Consider the following 15,708-nt stretch of genomic DNA (forward strand, 5'->3'; position numbering starts at 1 on the left):
ATGGCTGATGGAAGGGAAAATCTTCTGTAGTCGTCTGTATTACAGCGAATCTGAAAAGGCCTCTGACTGAAGACACTCTGTTTTCGCAAGACAGTCTCATGAGGAGGATGGTCCATAATTTAAATTAAATTAGCTAACATAAGTATGCTTCCAATATTATCCTGAACATGGTATGGTAACATTATATGCCAATTCATATTTTGGCATATGTAGCTTTGTAAAGAAAAAGGTTTTTACATATAAATCTGCCTCCATGTCATGAAAGTATATTATGAGACAGATAACCTGTGAAAAAATAAGCTCCTCCATCTTCTCCTGCTGCTGTTGCCAGCTAAAGAAATGCGCCACTCTCAGTCAAAATCAACTAATTACTAATTACAGCCAGGAGGAGTATGGAGAGGACATGGAGAGATATGCAAGAATAAAACCAAAGATACGCACAGTATGTTGGGGAGAGTAAAAGTCATGTTTTTGACTTCGAAAGCAAGGACATGACAGTAATGCCTCAAACTGCAATATGTACATATGCACGAAAGTGCATCCTTAAGAATGTTGCTGAAAAAGGCAAACATTCTGTAAAAAGCTAGTCTTCCCATACCGGGAGTCGAACCCGGGCCGCCTGGGTGAAAACCAGGAATCCTAGCCGCTAGACCATATGGGATTCATATACATTAACGCCTATCATTAAAAAACATGTCTAACGACACCATATGTCGTTTTTCACAGTATTTTCAAGTACACTACCAGGATAAACGAGTAGTTGTTTTTGTATGCTCCACCAGGGGGAAGCACCTTATTGGTAATGTTACCTGATGTCAAACAAACGAGTCAAATGTTAAAAACCTACTTATGCTATTAGAAACACTTATTTCCTTTTTGTAAGTACTTTTTGTGTTTAGTCAGCCTTAAATGATTATTTAAACTTTATACATTATTTTCTTACTTGGACGCTTTTTTGGTTTGACGACGCATGATGACGCAATCACTAAAGGACAGTGTTGTGGTTGTTGAAATGTGGAAGGCAGTTGTCTTCATATTCAGCTCGTTTTGACCAATTTCTTCTTACTTAGACCACGCAGAACTAAAATGTACGTAATGGAAAAAAAACTCTCACGGGTTTCTACCTGTATGCATGTGTGACGTCAGACCGGTTAAATATTCAAACGTTGTGTTTTACGTTAGCAACGAAGGCTAAAGCTAAATGACAGCGTGTTTCACTTCTTTAATTCAAGAACTTTGTGCCTTTTCCAGGGCGGATTATTGGAAGTCGCAGCCGAGGAAATTCTGCCAGTACTGCAAGTGCTGGATTGCAGACAACAAGCCTGTGAGTATTACAGAAACATACATCGTTATCCCTTTCTGGAGGTAATGCTGCTACTTCTAACGTTTGATCTAATCTTTGATGCTGCTACTTCCAATGTTTGATCTAATCTTTGATGCTGCTACTTCCAATGTTTGATCTAATCTTTGATGCTGCTACTTCCAATGTTTGATCTAATCGTTGATGCTGCTACTTCCAATGTTTGATCTAATCGTTGATGCTGCTACTTCTAACGTTTGATCTAATCTTTGATGCTGCTACTTCTAACGTTTGATCTAATCTTTGATGCTGCTACTTCCAATGTTTGATCTAATCTTTGATGCTGCTACTTCTAATGTTTGATCTAATCTTTGATGCTGCTACTTCCAATGTTTGATCTAATCGTTGATGCTGCTACTTCCAATGTTTGATCTAATCGTTGATGCTGCTACTTCCAATGTTTGATCTAATCGTTGATGCTGCTACTTCCAATGTTTGATCTAATCTTTGATGCTGCTACTTCCAATGTTTGTCTTGCAGAGCATCGAGTTCCATGAAAGAGGGAAGAATCACAAAGAAAATGTGGCTGCTAAAATTTCAGAGGTAAAAATGTTGATTTCATATTCATTTATGGGACAAATAACCAGTTAACACACATTGAACACAAATGCATTTGGGGTAAAAACAAATAGTAGTTGCTTTACTCGTGTTATAAAAGTTTACACCGAAAATATTTTCCTGTCTTAATAGTATAACATCTAGTATCAGTGCACAAACATACTCAGCTTGTGTTGTTATACATAATCCAGTTTGGACTCTACCTGAGCAAAGCAATTATTGTTTAATTATTTAATGAAAATGAAATCATTTTCATTTTGAATTGATAAAGTAGTTTTGAACCAACTTAAACTGAAGCATCGAGCCAGGAATACATTTTCCTGACTGGAAAGAGACGGCAAGAAAATACAGGATGTTGCCATGAATGCATAATGGATGACGAAAATATGTTGTTTCTATATTGCTGTTTAGAACTTGGATAAACATAAATAAACATTACAGATGATCAACCAGAGAGAAAGTGCCTCATTTGGCATCATTCTCAGGACTGGCAGTAGAGATAAGCTCCAGGCTTCCACACTGTCCTGCTATTGGCCGGCCAGCAGCAGCCGCTCATCTGTCTCCGCCCTTCTCTGTGCAGATTAAGAAAAAGAGTGTTGAAAAGGCAAAGAAGGAGGAGCGGATGTCCAAGGAGTTTGCAGCGATGGAGGAGGCAGCGCTCAAGGCGTACGAGGAAGACCTGAAGAGGATGCAACGGGGATCAGATGGTAATTCAGCAACATGTTATTAAAAGCGTTTTTGCTTTTTATTTGGATTTAAATTGAGTGTGTTTTGCAGGATCAAGTTCTCCAGTTCGAGCAGCCTCTCAATATCAGCCTGTACCTCTGGTGGGAAGTCAGCCCAAAAAGCAGCAGCAGCAGAAGAAGACGAAGAAGAAGGGATGGAAGGCGAGCAGGAAGTCCAGAGAGGGACCGAGTGAGATGCAGGTTTGGGTGGAAGGCCAGAGCGATGAGGGACAGACCTACTACTACAACACCGTGACAGGAGGTGAGGCAGGTTGATGCAACAGAACCTCCTGCCGGAACCCCGAACCATTTCCGGCTTATTTCTCCTGTTCTGCAGTGTCTCAGTGGGAAAAACCCGAAGGTTTCCAGGGAGGAAGTTCAGCTTCTGCTCAGTCCCAGCAGTCTGAGGTAAATTCTGTCCTCAAGCTCTTGTTCCTGTGCAGCTTTACATTCTGCTTCCTGTTGAGCTCTACGTTCTGGTCCTGTTTCCCCTCAGAGTTCCTCGGGTTCTCCCTGGATGGAGGCTGTGAGTCCGGATGGCTACACATACTTCTACAACACAAACACAGGAGGTGAGGAGGTCCCTGCCTAAGCCCGCTCCGTTTTGCTAGCTTCCATTAGTCATTATAAGTTCGATATTTAATTTTTGTTAGTTATAGTAGTGGCTTTTGTTTTTCATACTTTTGTTCATTTTAGGTGCAGAATTCAAAAAGGTCATAGTATTGATTATAAGAAGTTTTCTCCATTACAGTTTTCCTTGTTTCATTAGTTTTAGTCAACTATTATAACTTTGATCCAGAGGTCAACCGGGTCGGTTTTGTTCGTCTCCTCTTAAGAGTCCAGCTGGGAGAAGCCGGCGGACTTTCCTTCCAGTGAGGAACCGGAGACCCAGCAAGAGAAAGAGGAGAATGCAGGTGAGGAACTGGGTTCCCAGCCGGAGACGGCACCTGCAAGGGAGGAGCGCTCCGAGTCCGACGGGTCGGCACCGGAGCTGCAGACGGTGGGAGAAGTGGATCCGAAGCCCGAAATCCCCAAAATCAACTTCAGGGTGAGATTAAATAAAAACGACGCTCGGGCGAATTTTGAAAAGCGAGACCTGAGAGTTCAATTCTTGTTTTTAGAAGAGAAAAACAGAGGCTGAACCCTCGGAAAAAGAAGGCGAGGATAAAGAGGCAGGAGACGCTCTGGAAGAGGAAAAGAAAGAGACAAAACCAGAGGAAGCGGCGCAGAGGTCAGGACCCAAACCAGAGACAGTAGCACAGGTGGCGGCAGTGGGAAGAACTCCAGTAAAAAGGCCCAGAGCAGCCAATCCGTACGGAGCCTGGGAACGGGTCCAGCAGAAGCAGGATCCATTGTAAGTACCCCCAACCCGACACATGGAATGAAGTGGGCCACAGGTAATCAGCTGGTGTTTTCCTGTCTGCTTCCCAGTGCTAAAGTGGATTTACAGCTGCCCCAGACGGAGGAGAGCGCGGCCAGCACTCCGGCAGAACTCCCGCCGGAACCGAAACCCAAGTTCAAGGAACGCGTCATCACCTCTCTGGGAGAGGAGGGCGGACCCGCCTCATTCCGGAGGAACAAGACCCAAAACGGGAAGAACAGGAGCCTCCGGCAGAGAGACGACGACGACTGATTCCAGCAGAAGCTTTCAGATGGAGACTTTCCTGGAAGTAAAAGTTTCTAGGAACGTGTCAATGGATTGACATGAACTTTTGTAGGAGGTTTTTTTATTTTTCCGAATGTATGATAAGCAGGATTTGGCCAGATTAAAAACGTAATGTATTTCTTATGCACTGAAGTCGTGATTTTGAAGAGAGGTTAGTGAAACGTTCCTATAGTTTGGGATCTTATTACATGGAGACAATCCAACACGATCATTTTCCAGCAATTAGAAGGCAATTGCTCCAGGCCCAGCAGGGCTGTTGGCCTCTTGGCACATACACACAGGGTGTGACGTGGGGAGTGTGTGTGTGTGTAGAGCTGATAGGTGTTTTCACCACACCCTGACTGGCAAATAACCAGAAACGCAGACGGTTCAGCTTTAATACCAAAAAAAAAAAAAAAAACCATACGCAGCAGCATGGAGACGTGCATCCCGATGTGGCGGGCCTGGTTCCAGATGTGATGGAGAGAAGTTCCCACTCGGTCTGGAATTTCATTGACCAGTTTTCCGGTTTGGGATAAGCAGGGAGGGATAAGCATAAAGGGTGGAATCTGGTAGTTTAAAAGTTGCGTCCTCCACCTTTCCGGTCATCTTCTGTCCATCCACTCGTCCGTTTGTAAAGGTTCACTGATTGCAGTTTTCTGGCCGATCATCCATCTTTAAGAAGTCTGACCTGATTTTGGTCAATGCAGATTTTTTTTTTTTGTATAAATAGTTTCTGAGTCAGCAACAATGGGGTGACTTATTAAACGGAACACGTCAATGTATCGGTGCACCCTTACTTCCTTTTTCATTGTCTATTTTTTCATTCATCAGTCCAGCTGCCCTACTTGTCTGTCCATCCGTCCGTCAGTCTGCAGGCTGTCCGGTCACAAAGCTGCCGATCTCTACCGCCTCCAGCAGAGCCTCCTGCTCGGAATGCTCCAGCAGGTCTGAGATCAGCTCCTCCAGCTCCTCCCCTCCTCTCATGAACTCCTGAAAACCAAATGCATGAGAGGTTTAGCTGGACACGAGTCACAAGTCCACCTTTTTCTGACTGCTGGTCAGAAACACAAACTGAAACCTGCTCTACACTCAGTCATCATCAAGTAGTGCGAACTTTACCCTAAGTTAACATTTGTTGTGATCAAATCAATTTTACAGGCAGACATAGGTAGATATTAACATTTGCTTCTTATCTGACCTTAATGTCTCTGGTGGTGTATCCTGTCCGGTGGTCGGTGACTCGATCTTGGCTGAAGTTGTAGGTGCGAATTCTCTCTGCCTGGCTGCGTGTGCCCACCTTGATAACAGAGAAAAGCTGAGCTTTGACTAGGCCTGGAACTTCCCGGTATTTTATTCAGGTAGCACAGTGGAATCTTTCTTCCACTCCAACAAACGAAATGTACGTGCACCTTCAAATTTTAAAGAACCGATGGAGAGACTCCTTCAAACTTTTAGAGCAGGGGTGTCGAACTCATTTTCATTTTGGGCCACATCAAAAATCTAAAGGGCCGCTTGTGCCAGGATGTATTGATAAAACTATCGCAAATGTCAATAGCTGTTTGTTTTCAGCATGCAGTTAGTGTTTCTTAAAACGAAATAATATTTAACATCTTTTCACAATGATGAGTCCATTCAGGATTTTGCGATTGTTTTGGTGTTTTTGTTTTTTTTTAGCAACCAAAATCACAGATTTTGTGGCGCTAATTTAGACGTTTTTTTAAGAACTTTTTATGATATTTGTGCTAATGCATGAGGTTAAATGTGACTTTTTATCAATCGCCATGTCGATCCCAGAGTATAACTTGACGTCAAGTAAGGCTGAGGCAGCAGTCATCTAAACTCAATGTTTTTGGCCAATTTTGAGAAAAATTTGCAGTAAAAGTCAGAAAAAAAAAATGTGGGAATCTGTAGATTTTGTGTGAACTTTGAGTGAGTTTTGCAGATTTGTTGAAAGACTGGAGGGACTTATTAATGTAATTTGGAGTTTTTGGTATTTGTTTTTTGTTTTTCTGGAATGCTGTATTTGATTCCTGCCAAAAATGTTCTGGTGTCCAAATAATTCAGTTTTAGTCTCATCGGTCCAAAGAACATCTTCCTTAGGGTGATGTTCTCTCTGGAGAACTTTTGTCTGGTCATTCAGATTCTCAACGGTGTCCTGACCTGCTGCTTTCGCGCCGTGTGCCTTTGCTCGGTCTCCTTGCCCATCACGCTCTGGTAGAGTTTGGCCCTCAACATGCGCATGGCCGTGTCTCTGTTCTGCAGCTGCGAGCGCGTCTGCTGGCACTCGGACGCCATTCCTGTTGGGACCGACATGTTTATAGCTGGAACGGCTCCTCAGTAACTTCAGGAAGACCTCTGGCAGACCGGACCTGTAGGAAGGTGAACTATCCGCACGGCGCTGTCCGTCGTGTTAACACTCTGGCCGCCAGGGCCCCGTGATCTGAACGTGTCGATCCGCAGATCCTTTGGGTCAATGTGGACGTCCAGCTACAGAGAGAGTTTGAGGTTAGCATCAGAGAGAGAGAGAGAAGCGAGGTAAACGTTTGGGGTGTACCTCCACTGGCTGCGGCAGGATGATGACCGACATAGTTCCAGTGTGGATCCGCTGCATTCTGGATGAGAGGCCCACCTCAGGGATCCTCTGAACCCGGTGCGTTCCTCCTTCATGTTTCAGGTGCATGTACACATTATCCCCGGCTATCCTGACTGCCGCATGGTGCAGTCCACCTAAAGACAGCCAACTGTCATTGCTCTGTGTATCTGAGCACAGTAAAGATTGACTATGATCAATCAAACCCAATCGGAAGAGAGACTGTTGCATTTAGTCCATTTTCTAGCCTAGTTAAGCAATGTTGGCCACACAACTTTAGGATTGTATTTTTTTTTTTTTTTTTTTTACTGAAATGCAAACAAAAATCAAATTGGCATCACTGGTGCTATTCTTAAACTCTTTCGGTTGGGTAACCTTACCGTACTCTGCAGGCGAGTAGTTCAGAACCTCAAAGTCCCAGTTCTTGTAACAAGCAAAGCCTCGGTACATGTCAAACATTTCCCTGGTGAACTGCTGGCAGACGTCACCTGAAACAGAGTCAAGAATCATCTTTTGAGAACCCCCCCCCCAAAGGTTAACCGATTTTCATTTTCATTCGTGGATTTTTCAATATTATAGCAGTGACGGATCTTGTCGCTGCCAAAGAAAACGTGGAAAATTAAACGAAGGAACCAGAACTTGATGCTCGAAAGCCAAGGAAAACAATCCTGTTTTCTTTCCTACCTCCTGTTGTTCGTCCCGAGACAATCTCCAGCACAACGTCGCTTGGGTCGAGAGGGTCAACGGGCACAAGAGCTTTGATTAACTGGAGCGGAAATACAGTTTTAAGTATGACAACAGGAAGAGCTGGTTGGGGTCAAATCGTACAGTTTTACATCATATCTGAGTTTCAACTGATGTTTCTTCTGCTCGATGCCTCTGTGCCCCTTACTGGCGTACCGCAAGGATCCATTCTGAGCTACTATCTAATCATTAAATGTTGGCTTTGGGTTCCATCTTTAGAAAGCACAATATACCTTCCACTGGTTGGCTAATGATGGACAGATATACCTGAAACCAGCCAGCATCAGGTATTATGCTAGTAACAGTGTTTTAGCTTGGAACCACAGGTTTGTTTCCTGTTTTTTTTTGACAGCTCCTACTGATATTAATGTGTTGAATGCAAAAATAAAAAATAAACACTGACCTTGACATTAAAGCTCTGTAGATGTTTGCACAGGACTCACGTGTTTTCTCAAGGTCAGGATGCTGCTGCAGATCTGCGCCTCCTCCTCTCTGAGCAGCTGGATCAGGTTTGGATCTCCATCCTCAGTACCGGCTGAGTATTCACAGGTTCAAAATGAGCCAAAGACACGAATATCCCACCCCTAAGTTTAGGAATACGAAAGGTTTCAGTCACTACTCACTGCGCAGAAGCGAAAGGACTTCCTCCAAGTCTTTCTGGGCTTGCTCGATGCTCCCAAACAGACCAGCAACAGGCAGCAGCTCTGTGTGCGTCTTCAGCAGCGCTTTCCTGTCTGAATCACAGAGGTGATCGTGTTGTAGCTTCCGGCTGACGTCTCTGTGTTGCTCCATCAGTTTCTGCAGGTACCTCTGAACTGAGCTGTTGCTGTACAAATCCCCTGCATCGCAATGCGAAAGGCGTTTCGGGACCGCATCGGTGCCTCGGAGCTGCACCTCTGTAAAGTTCGCATATCTTGGCCTGCTGTGGCCCTTCGGGGCCCCCCACGGAAGCCCACGGCGTGAAACTACACGGCTGCAGCGACCGCACAGACCGAACCAGCGAGGGGGAAACATTTCAGCTCATTTTTAGGAGCCGGTGAGGAAGAAAATGTTGCTTCCGGCGCGCGCTGATGACGCAAGCACACACCGGAAGTAGCCGGAATTCTAGCAATAAAGACTTCTGGGAAATGTAGTTTTGTCTTTGGGTTATATTAGGCGCTTCTCTGTGTCCTCCTAATCAGTCTCTTTGTTTTCATCGGTTACATAAAGTTGTGATAAATAAGTCAGAAAGCGTTGTAGGGTTCCGTGTTCGCAACAAAATGTCGGAATTCCCGGATAACAAAGGTTAGGAAATAATATTGCAAAATGCTGGAGTAAATATTGGAATGTTAACAAATATTTTTTTTTTTACCAAGTAGGTTTAAATATTAGCCTAATATTTCTTAGCCGACTAGCATATTAGCTTCACGACTAACAGGCTAACAGGCAATACGGAAGTACATTTCAAGTACATTTCAGTTCAAATTTGTGGTACAAACTCAAACTCTGGCTATATTGCACACATAATATTTCACCTCGACTGGAAGATATATATGAAACACATTCATGCATGAAGTGTCTTCATTTCTATTCCAGCTGGAACAGAAAAAAAGAAAGTTGGTTTAACACGCGATTTGAGGTGTTTTATTTATTGTGACGTGTTCAGGCTCCCGGGAATCCTGTGGGTTTTCACTAACCAAGGCAGTGGAGGATGTCAGTCAGCGCAGCCACACCCAGACCGAGACCCTGAGAGAGAAACAGAAAACTCTGAAAACCCTGCAGGTACAACGTCATCATTTGTCTGATGAAACTTCGCTCACAGGCGACTTTTGGACGGGTATGAATAATTTTGCGAGCCACTGCATTTCTGTAGTGTCTGTCATATCGTGCCGTTACGATTCAGTGCATTTCTATTGAAGGCAGCTCTGGATGACATTGAAAAGGAAATTCCACATGTGGAGCACCGGCTGAGGTCCAAGTGGAGAGAAGTCCGCCTGCTGGACGGAGAGATGGAGCATCTGGAGAAGCAAAGAGCGCTGCTGCAGGACCGCTGTGCCGGCATCAACAAGGAGAACGTAAAGCTGAACGTGCTCTTACAGGACGAGGAGGAGTCCGCCCGGTCCGCTCTGGAAAAATTCAGCGCGTACAGGAACAAGATGAAAGGCCACAAAGACGCCGTCCTGCAGGCTGTGAGCCAGACGGAGGCCCACAGGGAGCTGACGGAGAACCGGATGCTGGTCTTGAAGCTGAGGCAGGAGAAGGAACATCTCCAGGAGGATCTTCAAAACCCAAACGGGATAACGCTGCAAACGGCTAAGGTGCAAAACATACACAAAACGATTTTAAAAGTATTTGGTTTTTGTAAATGTTCTTCTGTCCAGGAGGAAATCGATGCCCTGAAGAGAGAGATCTCTGAGCGGAAGACAGCCATCGCTGAAGGAAGGGAACAACTGAAGAAAGAGTTTGAGATTCATGCAAAGCTAAAGAGAGATGTCGAGGTAGAGCAGAGGATTGAATTATCCCCCAAAATCAAAACGTTTCACTGATGATTTTCTCTCCTTCAGATCCAAACCAGGCGCTATGAAGCCATCGCCAAGCGGCTGCGCTGCCAGCTCAGCAGGGTTCAGGCCGTACACAGGTAAAGCCATCGCCCCAAAGTCATCTATTTCCTCTTTACGTGAAACAAAACGTTAAAGATAATCAAACCGTCTCGTTTTTTCAGGCAGACTTTGGATGAAATTTTCCACCTGCAGAAGCAGCTGACTGAGTTCAAGGGGCAGCAGCATTCTTCACAAGGTTGAAGATGTTTAAAGTACAACATTATGTTTGTCTAATCTGGGTTATTTGTTCTGCTGGAGGACACATTTAGGCATTTAAGATACTTGCTACTTATAGAACGGTTAGATTTTTGTTCCTCGTGTTGAACAGGTGGGGGCAGCACCCTGCAGTAAATCTCTAGCTGCGGCTTCTGATGCGTTTGTCATGTTCTGTGTTTATGCAAACCGCTAATGGCCTCAATTTGAGCTTTGCCGAATCCAACCGCTAATCCACTGAGAGTTTGTTAAATAAAGACACGTTCATCTTCTGTGTGTGAATTGGTGTCGACGCGAGCAGAGCGTGAGATGGGATTTCGGCTCGAGCGATGGCAGAAAATCAGTCCCTGCAGAACAGAGTTTGAGGCACAACAAAAGCCACGTGTCCACTGTAGCTGACGAGGCAATGAAGTTTGTTTTGGAACGCACCGTTCCAGCTCCTCTTCCAGCTTCTGCTCCACTAAGTGGCTTGACGGCTGCGAAGTGGCAGTTCCTCCGTCCCACGGTCCAGGGTATGACTTCTTTGGCACAGCAATGCAACGATTGCTCAGCATTTTTAAGAACCGAGTCCACACCATGCAGACTGAAGCAAGAAAATTAAATGTTTCGTCAAAAATGGACAGAGATGTCATGTTGAAAAGCTTTTACAAGTGCTAAAATGTGTGAAGTGGGACGGCTGCTCTCCTATTTTTTTTAAAAGTGGAGGAAACAAACATTTTAAAACAAGTCAGGAGTTGAGTTACCATTTAGATAGTATTTTTTTAAAGTGTTTGGCATTTGAGTTTCAATTGGAAATAAAAACAAAGTTAGCAAAATTGCTGGAAGGTAGCATTTAGGTTGAAATCTAATAACCAAGTTTGCATTTAGCTAGCTAAGTTTGGCACAGCCACAGCACTTTAGTTAACTTTCAGAAACAACTTGTTTAGCTAAACTGTTGGACCTAAAAACAGTGAGCTAGCATTTGGTACAACTTAGCATTTTGTATTTCAGTGAGGTTTAAAAAATAAGTTCTTTAAAAAGAAGTTGGTATTTAAATTAGACTTCAAAACAAGTTAAGCATTTGAAATTTAGGTTTGCATTTAAATGCAAGTGACTTAGGATGCATTAAAAACAAAATGAGCTAGTACAATTTGGCATTTGGGTTGGCATTTTAAAAATAGTATTTAAGTAAACATTTAAAAATGCAAGTTAGCGTTTCTGTTTAAGTTTTTAAAAAATCAAATGATTAAGTATATAGCATTTAAAAGTATTTAAAAATCGATTCATTAAGGTCGTCTTTAAAAATAAATGAACTTATTAATAAATCAACTTGTTATTCTATTGTTCCTTTAGCATTTTGAGTTGTTGTCTTTTTTGTTTTCCTTTTTTTTATGATTTCACCTTTAAGCTAGCTATTTAAAGACAATCTAGCAGCGTACTCTAACAAAAATATTTCAAACTTATTTGTGAGCACCTATAACCCCGGAGCAAAGACGAGAAGAGCTTGTGAAAACAGCGGATGAAACAGGAAGGGGAGCCGAACACGAGCCGAAAGGCCACTCAGAGGTGAAGAAGTCATTTCTACAAAAAGCAACATAACAGCATCACGTGTCAGTGATATGTCTTGCACTTTGCAAAATAAGTGTCATCACGAGGAAAGGACATTACGCTGACATATTGAAGCAACGTCTAATGACAACCAGGAAGGTAAAAGCACAAGGAGGTCTTAAAAATGGACGATAGTTTAAATCCTTTACATTGAAGTGGTGTTCTGCCAGCTGGTATTCGGTTGTGTTTGCAGTACCAGAGCCTGGCTGAGCTCCTATCAACGGCCGGCCTGACAGTCCCCGGACACCGCTCTGCCATGGGCCTCCTCTTAGACTACCTACAACCTTCTAGCATGAATAGAAACAAGCTGCAAGTGAATTCAGTTTGTTCTCTCTAAATAGTCCAACCACATGCCTGCACGCTTCCACCCACAGTCTCGTTTGTCCACGCGCGAACCGCGAAGGACTATTTTTACTTCCTCGTTGACACAAATTAAATGAACGTGGTGACGAAAAATAAGGGAGATGGTAAATGTTCCCATGCAATGAGGAGCGGGGAGTTCCTTGACTCCCATTTACATAATCCCACTCCCATGACACATTTGTCATAAGACATTTTGATTTGTGTGATCTTTGTTTGGGGCCAGCAAAGCCTAAATGTTTTAGGCAGGCCAGGACACTCAGAGGTGCTGAAACACTGCAACAAAACAACAACAAAAAAAAAACAACCAATGCGCCATATTTGGCACATACAGGATAGAGAGACGGCACGAGGACCAGTATCATCATTTTAAAAAAAGACATGGCTCACATGTCCACGATGAATCACGAAACCAGCGTTTTGGAAATTGATCCCGCTCTGGGATCCGGTTTCAAAAAATGGTCCTTTCTGGTCTCCCGAAACGCCGGATCCGAGCGGAGGCCCGGGCCTGAGCCGCTGAAAAAAACGTTTGCGTCGGACACACCTGAAATCGTGGGGTCAGAATTTTCACAGCAGAGGCGCGCTCATTGTCCGCAGCAATACAAAACACAAAACATTTGGGGTTCCCTGAAACACCATTTTAGTGTTGAGTTGGCCGGGGCACCGACCGTTAAAAATAATCCCGTTTAAAACAAACAAAACATCCTGTGTGGGAATGTGTATGATTAGGGGTGTGTGTGTGTGTGTGTGTGGTACTTTTCTAGCTGTGTGGAAACACTCTGGCTAGCTGCCCTGTGCTTGTTAAAGTGAAGCTGAGTAAAAGCAAAGCACATGCCTCCAGGTCTGTTCTTCTAGTAATAAATTCTTTGAATCTGTGAGGTGAAGCACTTTCCTGCTGATAACAGTTCAGGAAAACAGTAGGAGGCTGTTTTTAATTAGCTTTTCCCATTGAAGGATTCCAGTTTGGTTTTTGAGTTTGTCTTCAGGGTAAATGTAATCTTTGACTTCAGTCTTCTGGCGTGTTGGTAAACAGAAACATTACCTGGAAGTGAAAACTTAAAACACGACCACAGATAAGCGTCACAAGAGTTTTCAGTCTTTTTGACATCACAGATATTTATCCATTTTTGTCACTGCAAGCAAACAACGCATTGCTTGTTCAGACTGGTTTTTACTCCTTATGGTATGTCGATGGTTCTTCTCGGAATTCAGTTTTTTAGGGGTTTTTTTTTAAACCAGGTTTTATTTCAAACAGAAACCCACAAAACCCTGCGACCTCCCTCCTGGAAAAGGACAGGCACTATCAGGAACTGTGCTTTCCTAGAGTTTTGCTTCATATCATCTTCCACTTCCATGAACAGGTGTTGTAATATTGCTGTAACAGAAGTTTTAGAAAAATAATTTTTGGCATAACTTTAAAGCTATAAGGTGGTGGGGTGGGTTTACCCTTGGTGCCTCCAACCCCGAGAAATCATTGAGTTCAGTTGGAGAATTTTAATAAACACATAAACAACCATGCAGTCTACAAAAAAAAATGACAAGCTTCTGACCTGGAAGGCGCTTTGAAATTATTTTACTGTTGTAGACAAACAAAAAATGTAGTGAAGGATCATTTTAAATGAAGTTATTGAAACAATTGTTACAGAAGAAATGAAAACAAGAAAAAATGATAAACGCAAAAGCAATATACATGAGAAGTGATTCCATGTTCAGCCTGTTCCATCTGTCCTTCAAAACAGCTTCTGTAATCTAAACTTTTACAGGTAGAGGGAATTTTTCAGTTGCTCTGCTGCTCACATGTTAACACATGCAGGATAGCTAGCGCTGCTAGTGAATTTACAAAAACTAAAAGTGGACAGTTCACTCCTCAAAGTCACATATTCACGGCAGTGTGTCATCTAAATGAAAAGGCCTAACACTATGTTTAGGAACAAGAGAGTCAAATGGCGTGGTCATGCTTTCGTTACGATCGTTCACACCGGGAGCGTTTCCCACTGCAAAAAACGTATAGCTAACAGAAAAATGAAAATACTTTATTCAGGCAGTAACTTTGGTCCATAGTATTTAGTTTGAAGGACGACATGTTTTCCTGAATGGTTTGTCCAGACAGCCACCTGGTAACTGGTGGCCTTATGCTCTCCTGAGCTGTTGTGAACAAGCACCAGATGAATGTAACACGGCGTCTGATTGCCGCTTTGTTTTCTCTTCTAGGAAAAAAAAATGGATTGTTTCAGCTGAATATCTCAATTTCCACATAAACCTGCGTTTCCCCTCTGATCTGAACTGCTCGATTGTGGCTTTAAAGCTTTGAAAAACGTCCAGGGAAACCACCGGACAGTCAGTGTCGGTGTGGCTTTACCACCAGGGAGCGAAGAGTTTATTCGCCATACTTTGTTTGGAAAAGGAAGGTCCTGGTTCAGAAAGCAGTAATCCTGACTGGCGAGTGCTGGGAAGTGTGGGGTGACACGATGTTTACCAGGGTGGAGAAATGAAAAAGAGAAACCTCTGGGACCTCTGCAGGCGTCTAATTGCTCCCACTGGACCTTGTTGGACTAAACAGCATTAGAACACTGGTTTGGGTCAACTTTAAACATTCTCTATGCACACGTTGGTGCTCTGGGGTCAGATGTTAAGAACGAACAATTAGCAGGTGGCTAAACATTTAAACGAGCCCAGCGGGTGTAGATTGTCTGTATAGGAGCTGAGCTGTGTTCTCCGGATCGGAATTACAGAGAAACCGGATTGAGGCGTACTCCGGGGCGTGGCTCAGGCGCTGCCGTCTGAGCAGTGTTTGTATTTGCACGGACAAGACATGCTGACTATGGCTGAGTTTCAGGAATGTGGGATGAAAGTGTTGAAGCTGTGACGTGGTTATACAGTTTTCCAGGTGTAATCAAGGAAGCCTTTGACGTTCAGCACGTGACGGAGCTGCACCCTGCTCCACCTGAGTTGCGCAAACACAATCTCCTTTACCGGCAAGAGCTGATCGCTTCCGTCTTGCTTCGTAAAATCAAATGTTGGGCTGCATATTCAGATCAAAGATGAGCTCATGTTGTGTCAGGGATCAGTACGGTTAATGCGCTTGCAGCTGTCTTCGCTCCGCTTGGCGTTCACATATCCGTTCAAACCAAAGCAGAGTTCACTTCGACCAAAACCCAGACCGAGGTTCGCAGGCGAACCGGAGTTTGCTCTTTAGGTTCGATTGCACATTCACACCTCCCCAACCGCACCAGACTCTCTCTAGGCAAACAAGCTGGATTTTGATTGAAGAGGAATAGACATGGCTGGAAACGAACCTTTAGTCTCCCTTTAAACAGAAAAGACGAGATACTGCTGTCAGAAAG

General features: G+C 43.7%; 3 protein-coding genes and 1 non-coding gene across 10 annotated transcripts; 2 read left to right on the plus strand and 2 right to left on the minus strand.

Moving 5' to 3' along the window:
* Positions 1-589: 589 nt before the first annotated feature.
* trnae-uuc (transfer RNA glutamic acid (anticodon UUC)) lies at positions 590-661 on the minus strand. Its single transcript has one exon. It is a non-coding gene; the product is annotated as a tRNA-Glu (tRNA).
* A 292-nt stretch (positions 662-953) lies between these two features.
* On the plus strand, positions 954-4,432 carry wbp4 (WW domain binding protein 4). Its single transcript, XM_032557170.1, has 10 exons — positions 954-1,088; positions 1,252-1,324; positions 1,841-1,903; positions 2,499-2,625; positions 2,696-2,905; positions 2,981-3,051; positions 3,140-3,215; positions 3,480-3,691; positions 3,765-3,997; positions 4,075-4,432. Coding segments are annotated over exons 1-10 (1,269 nt in total). The 5' UTR covers positions 954-1,086; the 3' UTR covers positions 4,277-4,432.
* A 240-nt stretch (positions 4,433-4,672) lies between these two features.
* Positions 4,673-8,706, minus strand: mtrf1 (mitochondrial translational release factor 1). Of its 2 annotated transcripts, none has more exons than XM_032557168.1 (9): positions 8,249-8,706; positions 8,069-8,160; positions 7,566-7,647; positions 7,262-7,369; positions 6,846-7,051; positions 6,661-6,778; positions 6,452-6,588; positions 5,490-5,588; positions 4,673-5,281 (listed from the first exon to the last, which is right to left on the minus strand). In XM_032557168.1, exons 1-9 carry the CDS (start codon positions 8,637-8,639, stop codon positions 5,156-5,158), a joined length of 1,359 nt encoding a protein of 452 aa, XP_032413059.1. In that variant the 5' UTR covers positions 8,640-8,706; the 3' UTR covers positions 4,673-5,155. The 2 variants fall into 2 exon arrangements, with proteins under 2 accessions (XP_032413059.1, XP_032413060.1); XM_032557169.1 differs by having other exon boundaries at positions 6,846-7,018; positions 8,249-8,705.
* Positions 8,318-11,625, plus strand: ccdc122 (coiled-coil domain containing 122). 6 transcript variants are annotated; one of them, XM_032557174.1, is made up of 6 exons: positions 8,679-8,909; positions 9,271-9,441; positions 9,528-9,922; positions 9,986-10,102; positions 10,169-10,242; positions 10,327-10,853. In XM_032557174.1, exons 1-6 carry the CDS (start codon positions 8,885-8,887, stop codon positions 10,403-10,405), a joined length of 861 nt encoding a protein of 286 aa, XP_032413065.1. In that variant the 5' UTR covers positions 8,679-8,884; the 3' UTR covers positions 10,406-10,853. The 6 variants fall into 6 exon arrangements, with proteins under 6 accessions (XP_032413066.1, XP_032413067.1, XP_032413065.1 ...); XM_032557175.1 differs by lacking the exon at positions 8,679-8,909 and adding an exon at positions 8,318-8,429 and having other exon boundaries at positions 9,524-10,102; positions 10,327-11,625; XM_032557176.1 differs by lacking the exon at positions 8,679-8,909 and adding an exon at positions 8,497-8,661 and having other exon boundaries at positions 9,524-10,102; positions 10,327-11,625.
* Positions 11,626-15,708: the final 4,083 nt, after the last annotated feature.

This window comes from Xiphophorus hellerii, chromosome 24, assembly GCF_003331165.1.
Source record: "Xiphophorus hellerii strain 12219 chromosome 24, Xiphophorus_hellerii-4.1, whole genome shotgun sequence".
NCBI classification, from domain to species: Eukaryota; Metazoa; Chordata; class Actinopteri; order Cyprinodontiformes; family Poeciliidae; genus Xiphophorus; species Xiphophorus hellerii.

Excerpts from the sequence above, each read along its gene's own strand:
- mtrf1 (XM_032557168.1), bottom strand. The coding sequence starts at position 8,639 with ATGTTTCCCCCTCGCTGGTTCGGTCTGTGCGGTCGCTGCAGCCGTGTA. Across the intron at positions 7,648-8,068 it reads TCCTGACCTTGAGAAAACAC|TTAATCAAAGCTCTTGTGCC; the intron begins GTGAGTCCTGTG and ends TTTCCGCTCCAG. Across the intron at positions 7,370-7,565 it reads CTCGGGACGAACAACAGGAG|GTGACGTCTGCCAGCAGTTC; the intron begins GTAGGAAAGAAA and ends ACTCTGTTTCAG.
- ccdc122 (XM_032557171.1), top strand. The coding sequence starts at position 8,885 with ATGTCGGAATTCCCGGATAACAAAG. Across the intron at positions 9,442-9,527 it reads CACAGGCGACTTTTGGACGG|CTCTGGATGACATTGAAAAG; the intron begins GTATGAATAATT and ends TATTGAAGGCAG. Across the intron at positions 10,103-10,168 it reads AGCTAAAGAGAGATGTCGAG|ATCCAAACCAGGCGCTATGA; the intron begins GTAGAGCAGAGG and ends TCTCTCCTTCAG.
- wbp4 (XM_032557170.1), top strand. Across the intron at positions 1,904-2,498 it reads TGGCTGCTAAAATTTCAGAG|ATTAAGAAAAAGAGTGTTGA; the intron begins GTAAAAATGTTG and ends TTCTCTGTGCAG. Across the intron at positions 3,998-4,074 it reads CAGCAGAAGCAGGATCCATT|TGCTAAAGTGGATTTACAGC; the intron begins GTAAGTACCCCC and ends TCTGCTTCCCAG.